The sequence below is a fragment of the Pan paniscus genome, chromosome 2, assembly GCF_029289425.2.
Source record: "Pan paniscus chromosome 2, NHGRI_mPanPan1-v2.0_pri, whole genome shotgun sequence".
Lineage (NCBI taxonomy): Eukaryota > Metazoa > Chordata > Mammalia > Primates > Hominidae > Pan > Pan paniscus.
In genome coordinates this window covers 52,234,763-52,249,430 of record NC_085926.1, presented here as the reverse complement: position 1 = coordinate 52,249,430, position 14,668 = coordinate 52,234,763, and the positions used below count along the sequence as shown (strand labels likewise).

General features: G+C 53.2%; 1 protein-coding gene across 4 annotated transcripts; it reads right to left on the bottom strand.

The window, feature by feature from the left end:
* Window positions 1-3,344: 3,344 nt before the first annotated feature.
* PPM1M (protein phosphatase, Mg2+/Mn2+ dependent 1M) lies at window positions 3,345-14,658 on the bottom strand. Of its 4 annotated transcripts, XM_034956598.2 has the most exons (13): window positions 14,507-14,658; window positions 8,906-9,003; window positions 8,704-8,815; window positions 7,896-8,551; window positions 7,128-7,245; window positions 6,712-6,966; window positions 6,148-6,260; window positions 5,705-5,789; window positions 5,489-5,607; window positions 5,242-5,305; window positions 4,879-4,986; window positions 4,620-4,768; window positions 3,345-4,272 (listed from the first exon to the last, which is right to left on the bottom strand). In XM_034956598.2, exons 4-13 carry the CDS (start codon window positions 8,117-8,119, stop codon window positions 4,128-4,130), a joined length of 1,380 nt encoding a protein of 459 aa, XP_034812489.1. In that variant the 5' UTR covers window positions 8,120-8,551; window positions 8,704-8,815; window positions 8,906-9,003; window positions 14,507-14,658; the 3' UTR covers window positions 3,345-4,127. The 4 variants fall into 4 exon arrangements, with proteins under 4 accessions (XP_034812489.1, XP_008970386.2, XP_063458477.1 ...); XM_008972138.4 differs by lacking the exons at window positions 6,712-6,966; window positions 8,906-9,003; window positions 14,507-14,658 and having other exon boundaries at window positions 8,704-8,827; XM_063602407.1 differs by lacking the exons at window positions 7,896-8,551; window positions 8,704-8,815; window positions 8,906-9,003; window positions 14,507-14,658 and adding an exon at window positions 7,626-7,886.
* Window positions 14,659-14,668: the final 10 nt, after the last annotated feature.

Below are 14,668 nucleotides of genomic sequence, written 5' to 3'. Positions count from 1 at the left end.
TTTGGTAACCCATTTGCCTGGAGGCTGCTGCTCTAGCTCGGCATTCTCAGAGCTGTAGAACCTGCTTCCTGCTCTTGCCTCGCCCTCTCTGGACCAGAGAAGAAAACCTTGGGCCTGCCACATTTTCACATTGCTCATGGGACTCTGCAACAGTGGCGGAGGGAACATCCTAGCTTGTGTGTGACAGGCCATGCACAGGCTCTTCTGACACTATGTACGTAGGAAGAGACCCCCTCCTGGCCTGGTGGGAGGACTGCTGCCGTGTTCAGCTCTGCTGGGAGACATGAACAAGTAGGTAAGCATGGCTGCCCTTAGAGCAGCCACTCTGGTCTCTGGCCTGCTCGCAACTGAAAGACCCACTTCACCCACCCCCCAGGCTTCATTCAGCCTTGTGATGTGAGGAACAACAGCAGGCATGGTAGCAAGCTAGGCAAGCAGGCTGTGGGGGCGAGCTGGCTCAGCAGTTGATGTGGGTAAGAGAAGCAGGCACAGGATGCTGCCCACACTTTTTTTTTTGCTCAGGCGGAGTGGTGAGGTAGTGGGGGCTGTGGTGAGGAAAGAGGAAGTGACACTCCTACAGGCTGGTAGGACAGCACTCAAGCTGCCTGGCTAGAGGAGTCCTGGCAAGACTACCATAGGGCCCAGCTGTGGACAGGTTCAACCCTGAAGTCCTGCACTGTGGAATATAGCAGTGGGAAATATCTGATGCAGTTTTTCCAGTCTTCCCTGGAGAATGTGTAGGAAATGAAATCTAGAGTTAACGGGTAGGAAAGGGGGTCTGAGGCTGGGTGCAGTGGCTCACGCCTGTAATCCCAGCACTTTGGGAGACCGAGGTGGGTGGATCACCTGAGGTCAGGAGTTTGAGACCAGGCTGGCCCCATCTCTACTAAAAATATTGGGTGTGGTGGTGTGTGCCTGTAATTCCAACTGTTCAGGAGGCTGAGGCAGGAGAATCACTTGAACCCAGGAGGCTAGAGGTTGCAGTGAGCTGAGATGGCACCATTACACTCCAGCCTGGGCGACGAGTGAAGCTCCATCTCAAAAAAAAAAAAAAAAAAAAAGCCGGGGTGAGGTGGGTTCTGAGAGCCTCTCAGTTGAGTTAAGTTAATTATACAGGTTTTACCATTGGCTCTGCGACCTGTTGGATATTCTTCTTGGCTGCAATTTTGGGCTGTCAGTTGCCTGGTGAGAGAATTCACCTAAATTATAAAGTAGGAGTAAATCAGAGAAGGGTCAAGTAAAGCTGAGGTCATGAAGGTGGTTTGCCTTGTAATTCAATAGATACTTCCTGAGCACTTGAGCTTTGGTACGTTCTAGTTGACAGCATGGCTGTTTTTGTTTTGTTTTGTTTTTGAGACAGTTTTGCTCTTATTGCCCAGGCTGGAGTACAATGGCGCGATCTTGGCTCACTGCAACCTCCGCCTCCCGGGTTCAAGTGATTCTCCTGCCTCAGCCTCCCGAGTAGCTGGGATTACAGGCATGTGCCACCACACCTGGCTAATTTTGTATTTTTAGTAGAGACAAGGTTTCAACATGTTGGTCAGGCTGGTCTCAAACTCCGGACCTCAGGTGATCTGCCTGCTCAGCCTCCCAAAGTGCTGGATGACACACGTGAGCCACCACGCCTGGCCCCGTTTTTTTGTTTTGTTTTGTTTTGAGACAGAGTCTCACTGTGTTGCCCAGGCTGGAGTGGAGTGGCACAATCTCCTCTCACTGCAACCTCCACCTCCTGGGTTCAGGTGATCCTCCCACCTCAGCCTTCCAAGTAGCTGGGACCACAGGCATATATCACCATGCCCTACTAATTTTTTGTATTTTTGATAGAGATGGGGTTTCACCATGTTGTTCAGGATGGTCTCAAACTCCTGAGCTCAAGTGATCTACCTGCTTCAGCCTCCCAAAGTCCTGGGATTACAGGCATGAGCCACTGTGCCCCAGCCAAGATGACAGCATAGTCTTTTTGGAGAAGATGAACTAAGCTGCTTATTAAACAGCAAGCCCTAAGGCCCTAACTTTTATCCAGCTAATTATAGCTTTATAGAAATCTGCATTCAAAAGTAAGTGAAAAAGTCACAGTGTACATCTGTAATTCCAGCTACAGGCTGGGAGGACTGCTTGAACCCAGCAGTTTGAGACTATCCTGGGCAAAATAGACCCTGTCTCATTACTTTTTTAGTTTTTTGAGATGGAGTCTCGCTCTGTTGCCCAGGCTGGAACGCAGTGGCACAATCTCAGCTCACTGCAACCTCTACCTCCCAGGTTCAAACAATTATTCTGCCTCAGCCTCCTGGACAGCTGGTACTACAGGCACGTGCGACCATGCCCAGCTAATTTTTGTATTTTTAGTAGAGACAGGGTTTCACCATATTGGCCAGGCTGGTCTCGAACTGACCTCATGATCGGCCTGCTTTGGCCTCCCAAAGTGCTGGGATTACAGGTCTGAGCCACCATGCCTGGCCTTACTTTTTTTTTTTTTTAAGTGAAAAGACCACCCTTCCAGTATCTCAAGCCCAGAGCCTACAAGTAGTGGAGGCTGGGCATGGTGTCTCACGCCTGTAATCCCAGAGAGGCTGAGGTGGGATTATCACTTGCATCCAGGAGTTTGAGCCAGTCTGGGCAACACAGACCCTGTCTCTACAAAAAATAAAAAGTTGGCAGGGTGTGGTGGTGCATACCTGTGGTCCCAGCTACTCGGAGTGCTGAGGTGGAGGATCACTTAAGCCCAGGAGGTCAAAACTGCAGTAAGCTGTGATCACACCACTGCACTCCAACCTGGGTGACAGAGTGAGACCCTGTCTCCCAAAAAAAAAAAAAAAAAAAGACAGCTAGTGCGGTGGCTCACACCTGTAACCCCAGCACTTTGGAGGCTGAGGCAGGTGGATCACTTGGAGTCAGGCATTCAAGACCAGCCTGGCCAACATGGTGAAACCCTTTATCTACTAAAAATACAAAAATTAGCTGAGTGTGATGGCACATGCCTTCAATCCCAGCTACTTGGGAAGCTGAGGCAGGAGAATGGCTTGAACTCTGGAGATGGAGGTTGGAGGTTGCAGTGAGCCTAGACCATGCCACCGCACTCCAGCCTGGGCAACAGAGCGAGACTCCATCTCAAAGAAAAGGGAAAAAAAAAAAAGTGGTGGTAGAGACTTTTCTGTTTCCTGGCCAAAAATTCTCTCACTGGGGCTCACCCAAGCTGAGAACTAGGGAAACTGCAAAGAAAACATAGTACTGATTATATGCAGGCTTACAAGGTGGAGCTAAAACTAATCCACTGAAAGGTAACAAAAATTAGCAATAGGTATCCTTAATCCAAGCTGTACAGCAATTCATGACTCACAAGGCTCTTCTGTAGAAAACATTTAATAATAGGGAGGTGACAGGGAAAACAAAGCAAGGGCAGTGTTGGGGCATCAGACCAGGGCAGGGCTGGAACTAGGGAGAAGCAACCAGTTAGGAGGCAGGCTACTACAGGTAGCAAATGGAGAGCCCTCTCACCCAGCCAACTCCAAGAGTTCCTCTTGTCCCTTGTGCTCTACCCCAAACTTTAGCCCCAGCACCTGTTCCTCATCTCCAGCAAAGAACAGCAGGGCAGGACCTGAACTGGTCTCTTTTCAGGGGCTGTCTTGAAGATGGCTGTTTTAGCAGACATGAGGCTGCCCAAAGGTTTCTACAAGCCACCTGCGTGGACTTTGGGGGTTGTTGAACACATGCCCTGATAACCATGAATTGGAGACCTGGATCTAAACATGGGCTAGCTGCCCATCCTGGCATCTTTGGCTAATACCCTTAGCCTGGGTGCCCCTATCTGAGAATGATACTTTGGGCTGTTGAAGATCCTGTCTGAGGAGCCTCACATGGGTTTCCTAGTTAAGTTGTAAAGTCACTCTGCCAGAGAAGGTTATCACTGCAAAAGGCAGGACCTGGTGGGCTGGGCTCTCCATACACTTCCAGCTCTGACTGCCTGGTATAAATGTTCCTCTTGAGATGGATGTGTGTTGAGGTGGATAGTGAGAGCACTGGGCGGTGGCTAGGGATAGGGCAGGCAGGATTTGCTCTTGGTCACACTGGAGGGATGCCCAGACCACACCCGGGCACTAGAGCAGTTCTGGGATACAGTGTCTGAATCCTCAGTGGTCACTGCTCTCTTGGCCCTGACTGTGCAAGGGAATCACGAACACAGAGACGTCATCGTAGGACACCTGCCCTTCCTCTGTGAGACTGTCTTCCTTTCCCTGTGTGCTGTGTATCAGCATCTGGGCCAGCTTTGAGAACCTGTGAAGACCATCCTGCAGATAGACTTCAGGGGCAGAGCAAAGGGGCAAGGCCAGACCTTAGGAGAACTCACTGCACAAGGCTGGACATGGGGACCCAAGCAATGCAGTCCGACTGTGGACCAAGCAAGCAGCAAGTCTGGGAGGGCCACGGGCTGGACCATGAGAGTCTAAATCCAGGGATTTTTGGAACCCACGGTCTCCCTGCCTCCTCCAAGAAGCTTGAGACAGCCCTGATCCTGGCCAGCTGCCAGCTCATTGTCAGTGCTCTGTCTTCTCAGCCATAACTACTTGGGCTTGCTGCTGGCACCAACCCAGGCCCAGGCAGGTCCCCAGCAGCTACAGTACCTGTGTGGGTCCTCTTGGTTCCCAGGGAGGAAGCTCCGCACCAGCCATGCCACCTGCTCGTTGGACAGTACATCCCAGAGTCCATCAGTTGCCATGACAACCACATCATCCTCCTGTAGCTCCAGCTGGTCCACATCCAGCACAGTCACCTACAAATTAAGCCTGAGGATCCTGCACACTCCCTTCCCGACTCCCACCAGCCTCACTGTCTGCCTTTCTGGGCAGATGGAAGCTGGGTTGGACAGCGTTGCCCCCTTACCTGTGGGACAGAGAGCAAGAAGGGCTTGAGCTGGATGTTTGTGTCCAGGACTCTGAGCTGATGGTCTCCCAGGCCCCGGGAGACAGCCAGTGTTCCTAGTAACCGAGCCTGAGGGAAAGTGAGGTGTGAGGCGATGGCAAACAGCTCCAGCAAATGCACAAGTACCAGGCCCTAGCACTGCAGAGCACACAGGGAGAGGTGGACTGTGGCCCTTGGAAGCCTTGGACTGAGAGAGAAAATTCCTAGTCTCAGAGCAAATCCCAGGCCACCAGCCACAGCTACCAGCAAGAGGCAAAGGAGCTCCCACCTCTGCAGGGGACAATGAAGAGGGATTCTTGGGGTTGAGGAGGACCAGGCACTGACCTGCCTACCCTGTCCATGGATCAGTGGGTACTTGAGATCCGATTTCTCCACACGTTTGTAGCTCCTACCAGGAGCACAGCCAGCATCAACCCAAGCCCTGTGCCCCATCTCATCTTTCCCCAACTCAGGGCCCAGCTGTCACACCCTCACAGTGCCACCCTGCCAAGGTGGAGGGGGGCCCCAGGCCATACGGCTGGGCCTGGATCCCAGGGGTCTCCCTTCCTACCTGTCCCCCATCCCCACTCACCAGCCACTCATGTGGTGATCCCTGAACAAAACCTTCTGTCCCAAGTCATCCCCCTTCAGCCGCCGAGGGAACTCCAGTCGGGTGAACTCACCAGCCAGAAGCTCAGGATAGACAAAGGCCTGGGGTGGGGAGGCTGCGCTCAGGTCATACTCCTTCTTATGGCCCTGGACCCAGGAGTTGGAGCTTCACAGCCTCCATGCTGCCAAGGGCACCTACCAGCTGCTGGATCCGCTGCCGCTCAGTCTCTGGGGTGAACTCGAAGCTCAGTGGCCGTATCTCATCTCTCCGCACCAAGATGGCCCTGCATTGAGGAGAGAAGGGAGAGGTCTAGGAGGAGGCCTCCACCCTCACCCATGGCCACCCTCCTACCAGTCCCTCCTCCAACCACCTGGATCCAGCTCTGTCCATGATGATCCCTTAAAGCCCTCCATGACTACCTAAGACCTGCAAGGGTGAAGGCTTAGCCCTTTAGCGGGGCCTTTGAGGTCCCTGCCCTCCCCGGCAGCCACTGTCCACACTCGACACATAACAAGTACACACACAATTCAGCCAATCAATCCTTCCTACTATCCCTCCACTTCCAGCCACCTTTGCTTGTCCCCATTGCTGCTTATGCCCTCCCCATCCCACCCTTGCCCACCCTCCAAGGGGTGACTCACCTGCTATCCCCAGCATTGGCCATGTACAGCTTTCCCTGCAGGGACACAGCCACCAGGGCTGTGCAGCCGCCCATCTGGCCTGAGGCCTCCAGCTCCCGCCCGATCACCTCATCCTGGGGCAAACCGAGGCCACCTTAGCTGCTGCCTGTTCTGCCACCATACTACTTTGTCTCTCAATCCCCACCCTGCCCTACAGTTCACTTCTACCAGTAGGCCTGACAGTCCCAGCCCAAAGTCCAGCCATACCTCCAAGATCCCTGCAGTCAGGAGATCTAGACAAGGGAAGTGCTACTCAAAATAGGAAGAGAAACCAGCCCCTGCACCAAGGACCAATAGGGTATTCAATTAGATGATGCAGGTAAAAGCAGTTAGCACACAGTAGGCGCTGGATAAATGAGAGGGGTTATGCTGATAGTGATGGCTGTTAGTAACAATCCAACCAACCCAATCTCATCCTCCCAATCCAAGGATCTGGTGTGATGACCATGTATACAGAGATGCCATTTCCTGAGATCCCCGGGGCAAGATCTCCACTTCTTCCCCAGCCAAAAGCCACACACTCACACATTCCTGAAAGGCACTCTCCAATGCCCCGATCACCAAGTCTTCTGCCCTGATGCCCTTTTCCTCCACAAACTGAGGGTCACTGGGGCAGATGCAGCGGCCATTGAGGTGCATGGGGGGCTGAGTGGCCACCAAGCCTTCCACCACGGCCTCCAGCTGCCGGCGCAAGCAGGAGTGCAGGGTGTTGGCAGCCAAGATGGCTGCTGCAGGACCGCCGTGCCCATCGAACAGTGCCCAGTAATGGCCTGTCAGGAACTGCACAGGAAGGGCTCAGTGTCAGCCTCTGCCTGACTTCCCCACTTGTCCCCTGACGCAACCTAACTAGGACCTGGGGCAGCAGGGTAAGAACCTCAGCCTGCAGGTCGTGGCCCCAGCCTGTCGGAGGGATTCCAGCCAAGAACTCAGACTGCACTCACCTCCTCTGGGCACAGGGTCAGCCACTCTTCTTCAGCCCCAAACTCACATCTCCGGATGCACAGCTTCCCACAGGCGGCTTGATCCTCATTGAATTCAGATTTCTCTGCATTGATAATCCTGAGGCCGGGAAATGGTAAGCGACCCTCCAGGGACACACCTATGTCCCCATGGGCACAGGGACCCGAGCCAGCACAGGGAGAAGACCCCTCCCTCTGGGGCAACAGCTCCCCAGTGCTGTCCCTAACACACACTTAGACAACCACGATGTAAGCTTCCTAACTTCACTGCCCTCATGGCTAAGGTAAAAGTCAGGGCCCAGCTCCTCTGGAGCCTACCTGGTGACCCAGGGCTAGACGGTAAGGGTAGGTTGCCGTTCCTGCCCCTGTCCTGTCGCAGCCCAAAGCCCTGTCCCATACAGCGCAGGTCATACCCAGGGTGAGATGGTGGGGGTAGAGGGCGAGGGGAAATCTCCAAAGCCCCGAATGCTGGAACTCTACCGAGTCTCTGGGCCTCATCTTGGAAGCCCCTGGGCTGCAGGTCCTTCCCGACCTCCTGTCTTCTCTGAGGGGGAGGTCGGAATCCCAAGGAAAACGCTGGGTCGGGATGACCGGGAAGTTGTCAGGATTCGGAGGTGAGGGCAAGAAGGGGCTGTCCACAGGTGGGTGGGGACTGTCACTCACTCAGCTCCTCCCGCTTTCTAGGCGGGCGCAGGACCCGAAGCGGGCTCAGGCCCGGGCCTGAGCTGGGGGTCGGGGAGGGGCACTCACTCGGCGTAGCCTGCATTCCAGGGTAGCGTGCGTCCTCGTGCGGGGCTGCGCACGGGCCGGGAGTCTGGGCGGCGCGAGGCGTCGGCCGCCCCGGGGCTGGAGCTGGAGCCGCGCAGGAAGCGGGGCCGTCGGTAGGGCACGGGGCTGGCACGCGGCCCAGGCGGCCGCGGCGCGGGGAGCCGCTCCCCAGGCAGGAAGCGGCGCCGGAACCAGCCGGCGGACATGGCGCGGCGGCAGGGGGCTGCCCGCGGAGCGCGGGGCGCTAGGGCTGGGCCGCCCGCGGGAGGAAGAAGCGGGCCGCGGGCGGAGCCGAGGGAGGGGTGCGCCGGCGGGAGGCGGGGCCGGGGGCGCGCAGACGGGAGGCGTCGCCCCCCAGCCCCGACCTCCGCCCGGGAGTGCGTGCGCGGCTGGGTCGCTGACTCCAGGGGTCAACGCTCGCGACCGCCCGAAGAAGCCCACGCCGGCATCAGCCCCATTTGACAAGCAGGAAAACCGAGGCCTAGAGAGGCGAAGTCGCCTGCCCAGCGTCCCACAGTAGCCAGGGAGGACTGTTCACCCACGCTTGCGGGGCACTGGTGGTTGAGAGGAAAAGTCCCCCACACTCCGCGGGGCCAGCGTCGCGCAGATCCTCGGACCTCCTCCTGCTGGGTGGGGACCTGACGCAAGGGGAAGATGGGGACAAAATGAGCTGGGAGGTGTCAGACCCCCACATTGAGTAAATGCCACCGAGCACAGGTTCCTTCAGGCGGCCTCCAATCCTCTCCACCCCGGCCTGCCACCCTCCACCCCAGACGGGCTTAGTGGGCACCTTGGCTTTCCCTGTCCTGAGAGGCTGCTGCCACCCTCGAGGACAGTCTTCCAAATGGCTGTCCCTGCATTCAAGATGTCTTCGCGGAATAGACAGCAGGATCCTTACTGGACTGTGAGTGAGTGACGGACAAGAGAAATCTGTGTGAGTGTAAAGGGGAATCCGTGGTCCCCCAAAGGCTCCAGCTGGTCCGAGTTCAGACCTGGGACGGAGGGAAGTGAAAGACGAGGAACCATCTTGCGGTCTCTCAACCACTGGCTAGCTGTCACCAGGCGGTCAGCCGCAGTGTCCCCTTCACATCTGCGAGTTAACAAAGCACTTTGTCACCCATTTGTCACTAAAGTCCAACTCCCTGTGCAAAAGTGTTACTTTGGCCGGAGGCAGTGGCTCACGCCTGTAATCCCAGTGCTTTGGGAGGCCGAGGCGGGCGGATCACTTGAGGTCAGGAGTTCGAGAACAGCCTGGCCAACATGGTGAAACCCCGTTTGTACTAAAAATTAGCCAGGCGTGGTGGTGTGCGCCTGTAATCCCAGTTACTGAGAAGGCTGGGGCACAAGAATCGGTTGAACCCAGGAGGCAGAAGTTGCAGTGAGCCAAGATGGAGCCACTGCACTCCAGCCAGGGCAACAGAGCGAGACAGTCTCAAAAAAAAGAGTGTTACATCATATGGACGATTCTGACGCCCATGGAGGGGAAGTCTTGGACACCCAGGGCTGTACTATTTCCATTATGACAATGCAGCTGACTCAATCCTCGCCCCCAGGGCACTTCTCTTCCCCTTTCCTCCTCCAGGAAGCCAGGGCTTGCCAATTAAAAGCGGCTAAGGCTCCACAGCCCAGTGCCCGCATATGAGCTGTATGAGGAGTCCACCTTCACCTCCACTCCCTAGCCCAGGTAGACGCTCAGTAAGCCCCACTTCCTCCCAGCAGCTAGTCCTGCCCCAGTGGGAGTTCCTCGGGCCCAAGAAGGAAGGTTCTTAGGGCAGGGACCTGTGCCCAACACCCACTCCCTCCGATGACTCAGTCCCAGACCAGCCTGGGGGCTGATTGACTGAACCCACAGTGTCTGCTGGGGCCACACTGGGCACAGGAATGCAGTGCTAATGGAGACAAGCCAGGCCTCTGCCCACCAAGCCCCCTGCAGTGATGGTAGCCGTTCTGGTGGATGCTGCTTCATCCAGCTGGCAAGAGGATAGGGGCGATGTCAGAGAAAGTTTCCCAAAGGACCTCTGAGCTGTGAATTGTCACTGTGACAGAACAGAAAGGTACCAGGGTGGGGCAGGCCCAATTCAGTCTATGGGGCCACTTCCTCACCCTCACCAGTTGATGCCTCAGAGGATTTTAAAGTCTAAAATTGGACAAAACAAAGTGCATACACTCTATTCCCCAACCCACCCCTGGGTGGGGGAAAGTCTTGTCCTGAAGTATTTTCACAGAAGCTCTGGGCAACCAGATGTCATAGGCAGTCTGTTGCACAGCTTAGCCATTGTCTATTTTCAGAGCCATGTGGAACCACATGGCAATCCCATCCTCTCTGTTCCAAGGTGGCCTGAGTGTTCCTTCAGTGCTACCAGGCTCTTCTGGCTTCCTGGGCTCCTAAGCGCCTCACTCTTGCCTGGATCTTAAGCCTATGTCTCTTGGTTTACTCCCTCATTTTGCTGAAGTGCATCCTTCAACAACTTTCCAACAAAGGATGACTGGGAGGTACTTTCCTGAGAGATGTTATTTATCTATCTTTTTCTGTGAATGGTCTGTTTGTATCCTTTGCCACACTTTCTACTGGGCCATTTGTCTTTTTCTTTTTCTTTTTTCTTTTTTTTTTGATACAGAGTTTCGCTCTTGTTGCCCAGGCTGGAGTGCAATGGCGTGATCTCGGCTCCCCACGACCTCTGCCTCCTGGGCTTAAGTGATTCTCCTGCCTCAGCCTCCTGAGTAGCTGAGATTACAGGCATGTGCCACCACGCCTGGCTACCATTGGTCTTTTTCTTATTGACTTATGAGAGCTCTTTATATATTAGAGAAATCAGCTCTTTATTTTGAAATGAGTTACAAGTATGCTGTTTGTAACAAGTTACAGTTTGTTATTTGTGTTTTGGCTGTGATGGTGGCTTTTTCCATATAGACTTTATTTTTTATGCAAATGGATTATTGATCTTTTCATAAAGGAAAATAAAAATTTCAGGACCCCCAAATTTGTTATGCTAAAGGGAGAGTTAAGCTTGGAGACTGAGCCACACAACACTGGCATTCCTTTTTTTTTTTTTTTTTTTTTTTTTTTTTGAGATGGAGTCTTGCTCTGTCACCCAGGCTAGAGTGCACTGGCGCGATCTCGGCTCACTGCAACCTCCGCCTCCCGAGTTCAAGCAATTCTCCCGCCTCAGCCTCCCCAGTAGCTGGGATTACAGGCACCCGCCACCATGCCCAGCTAATTTTTGTATTTTTAGTAGAGATGGGGTTTCACCATATTGATCAGGCTGGTCTCGAACTCCAGACCTCAGGTGATCCACCTGCCTCGGCCTCCCAAAGTGCTGGGATTACAGGCGTGCTGGGATTACAGGCGTGCTGGGATTACAGGCGTGCTAGGATTACAGGCATGAGCCACCACACCCAGCCTTTTTTTTTTTTTTTTAATTTTATTCCGGCAACACTTCATTCTATGCTGCAGAACTAATGTTCTCAAAAACTGTCATTCTTTTCCCAAATGGATACCTGTTACCTTGCAACCTTGTGTCAAAATATTATGCATTAACCAGATCCCCACAAAAAGGCAAAAAGCCTCATGAATCTCCAGGTGACTGCAATCACAAATTGCTCAGCAGTAAATTCTTTGCCAGTCCCTAAAACTTTCAGGATGTATATCCTCCTATAAAACAAGGACATGTCAACTGCAACTTTAGGTCTGCAACCTAAACCTAACTCCTAAAACCAAAGTCTGTTAAATTTCACACTGACAATGTCAATTACAAGTTTATCTGCCCAGGTGCAGAACAAGGATAAGATGAGATCAATCATTCCTCCACCTAACCTGAGACCTCTGCATAATTGGCTCTTCTGTTACTCCCTGTTCTTCCAGTGTTCACCCTATCTTCCATATAGCTTAGATTTACGGGACACTAATTAAGAGTCTCACAAAAACATAACCATTTGCCTCACTGTCTTCTCCCCTTTAAAGAAATGTACAAATATTGAGCCTCCTGAAAACTTCTTGGGAGAGCACAGGCCACAGACGTTTCTGTGACTTGTGTTGCTTTCCTGGGCACGCTCCAACTCTGGCTCAGTAAACCTCGATTGATTGAAGCTCTTGCCTCAGTCTCTTATTTGGGTTAAGATTTTCTTTTTTTTTTCTATAGACTAATTTTGGAAGTGAAAGATTTTCTTTGATGGTTTCTGTGTTTGGTGACACAGAAGTTTCCTCCACTCCAAGATTCTACAAACTCCTCCCTTTGTTTCTTCAGTATTTTTAAATTTTTTAAGAGAGCCTCACTCTGTCACCCAAACTGGAATGCAGTGGTGTGATCACGGCTCACTGCAGCCCTTAACTCCTGGGCTCAGGTGATCCTCCTGCCTTAGCCTCCCAAGTAGCTGGGACTACAAACATGTGTGACTGTGCCTGGCTAATACATATCTATCTATTAATCTATCTATCTATCTATAGATATATATATGTAGAGATGGGGTCTTGCCATCTTTACCAGGCTGGTCTTGAATTCCTGGCCTCAAGCAGTCCTCCTGTCTCAGCCAAGTAGCTGGGACTACAGGTGTACATCACCATGCCTGGCTAATTTTAAAATAATTTTTTTTTTTTTTTTTTGTAGAGATGGAGTCTCACCATGTTGTTGTCCAGGCTGGTCTCAAACTCCTAGGCTCAAGAGATCTTCCCACCCTGGCCTCCCAAAGTGTTGGGATTACAGGCATGAGCCACTGCACCTGGCCCCCAACTTCTCGAATAAAATGAAACTATGATTCTTGGGCTCACTCACTACCATGTGACATTGATCAAATCACTTCACCTCTCCAAACCTCAGAGTCTTTATCTGTAAGATGGAAAAAGTAACACCTACTTCAGGGGCTGTCATGAGGATTAAATAAATGTGCCCAGCAGGTAGTAAGTATACAACACAAAGCATCTAATGGTTCATTCATACATTTGCTTATTTTGCAATTATTGGCCACCTGCCAATGTTGGGCACTGTTCTAGGCACAGGGGATACAGCAAGGGCAAACACCTAACTACTGGTGGAGGGAAGATGATAAACAAATACGTAAAGATTTGTGCCAGGTAGTGATAAAAGCAAAGAATGACCCATGGAGAGGGTCAGCTGGGGAGACCACGCAGTACCCTACTTTGTCACAGTTCATCCAGTGAGGGACATTTTTACAGGGCACATGACCTTAATCTTTTTCATCAATCTTGGTTAATTCATTTCCAGGAGGTCAAGTCTCTTGTGGTTCTGTGGAATCACCAGATGCTCCTGTGGATGTGGCTTAGTCTGAGCTGATGTAACAAGTAGCTCTGTGTTGCTGGCACCATCTGGCTGTAGCAGGGTTCAGTGTGGGAGGCCTTGCCTGTGAACTGTTCTAGAAGGCAAGCTGCAGGGCTGCATAACACTCCATTTTCCACTGTGAGTGCTGGGGGGACAGTGGTTAGCAGATGACATAGGCCCAGTCTTCAGGGTGAGTGCAGGAAGATGAATGAGAAAACCCTTCAATTCTGTGTAGCTGGGCTCTCTGGGGATGAGAAACTCAGGGGTTGGGGGGCACAGAGGAGGCCTCAATGCAGGCTAGTGAGGGTGGGGAGCAAGACAGTAAACGGAGCTGAAGCTGGGGCCAGATGCCAGGTAGGCCACACATTTCATCATCACATCTCTCAGCAACCCCAGCCCAAAAAGCTGGCCTCCTTTCCAATCTTCCCAGCCAAAGTCCCTGGACAAGCTGATTGGACCAACCAGAGTCAGATGCTCATCCCTGACTCATCACAGTGGCCTGGAAGATGCCACATGTTGACTAGTTGGTAGCAGCAGGCAGGTACTGGTACCAGTAAGGCAAGGCTGCTGGATATAGACACAGAAGGTCATTAGGACATGGGAAGTTCCTCACCAGGCTCTGGCCCTCTTTCAACCTCTGGGCCTTTGCACATGCAGTGCCCTCTTCTCAGAAAACCTCTCTGGCTGAGACTAGTAAGTGGCTCACGCCTGTAATCCCAACGCTTTGGGAGTCCGAGGCAGGCAGATCACCTGAGGTCGGGAGTTCAAGATCAGACTGACCAACACAGAGAAACCCCGTCTCTACTAAAAATACAAAATTAGCCAGGCATGGTGGTGCATGCCTGTAATCCTAGCCACTCGGGAGGCTGAGGCAGGAGAATCGCTTGAACCCGGGAGGCGGAGGTTGCAGTGAGCCGAGATCGCGCCAGTGCACTTCAGCCTGGGCAACAAGAGGGAAACTCCATCTCAAAAAAAAAAAAAAAAAAGAAAGAAAAAGAAAAAGAAAGAAAACTTTTCCCTCCACTCTGCTGGGCTGTTTCATTCTCCCCTCTAGGTTTCCAATCTTCGCCTTCTCCTGGCAGCCCCTCACATTGTCTCGGCGGGCTCTCACCACCATACACTCCATCTAGTGGGTGAAGGCGGGCCTAGGCCCGTGAGGGCAAAGCCTAGCGGCCATGACCACCCCGAGGTGCCCAGGACCCCACGGGAGGCGCTCAAGAAACGGCCCCTGGGGAAGAGCTGGCGCGCCCACCCACAAGCAGACCCCTTCCTGGGTGCAAACCCGTGTACGCTGGGACCCACTCCTATTCGGAGACCCACCTGGCTTGGGGAGCACAGATCGGGCGCGCGCGCACGATCCGCCCCCCCCACAGACCACCGTGATCAGGGCGCACAGACACACACGCGCGTCCTCCCACGCACGCTCGGTCACACGCAGGCCCCCCCTCTCCTGCCACAGAGGAACGCGCTGGCGTGCGCACG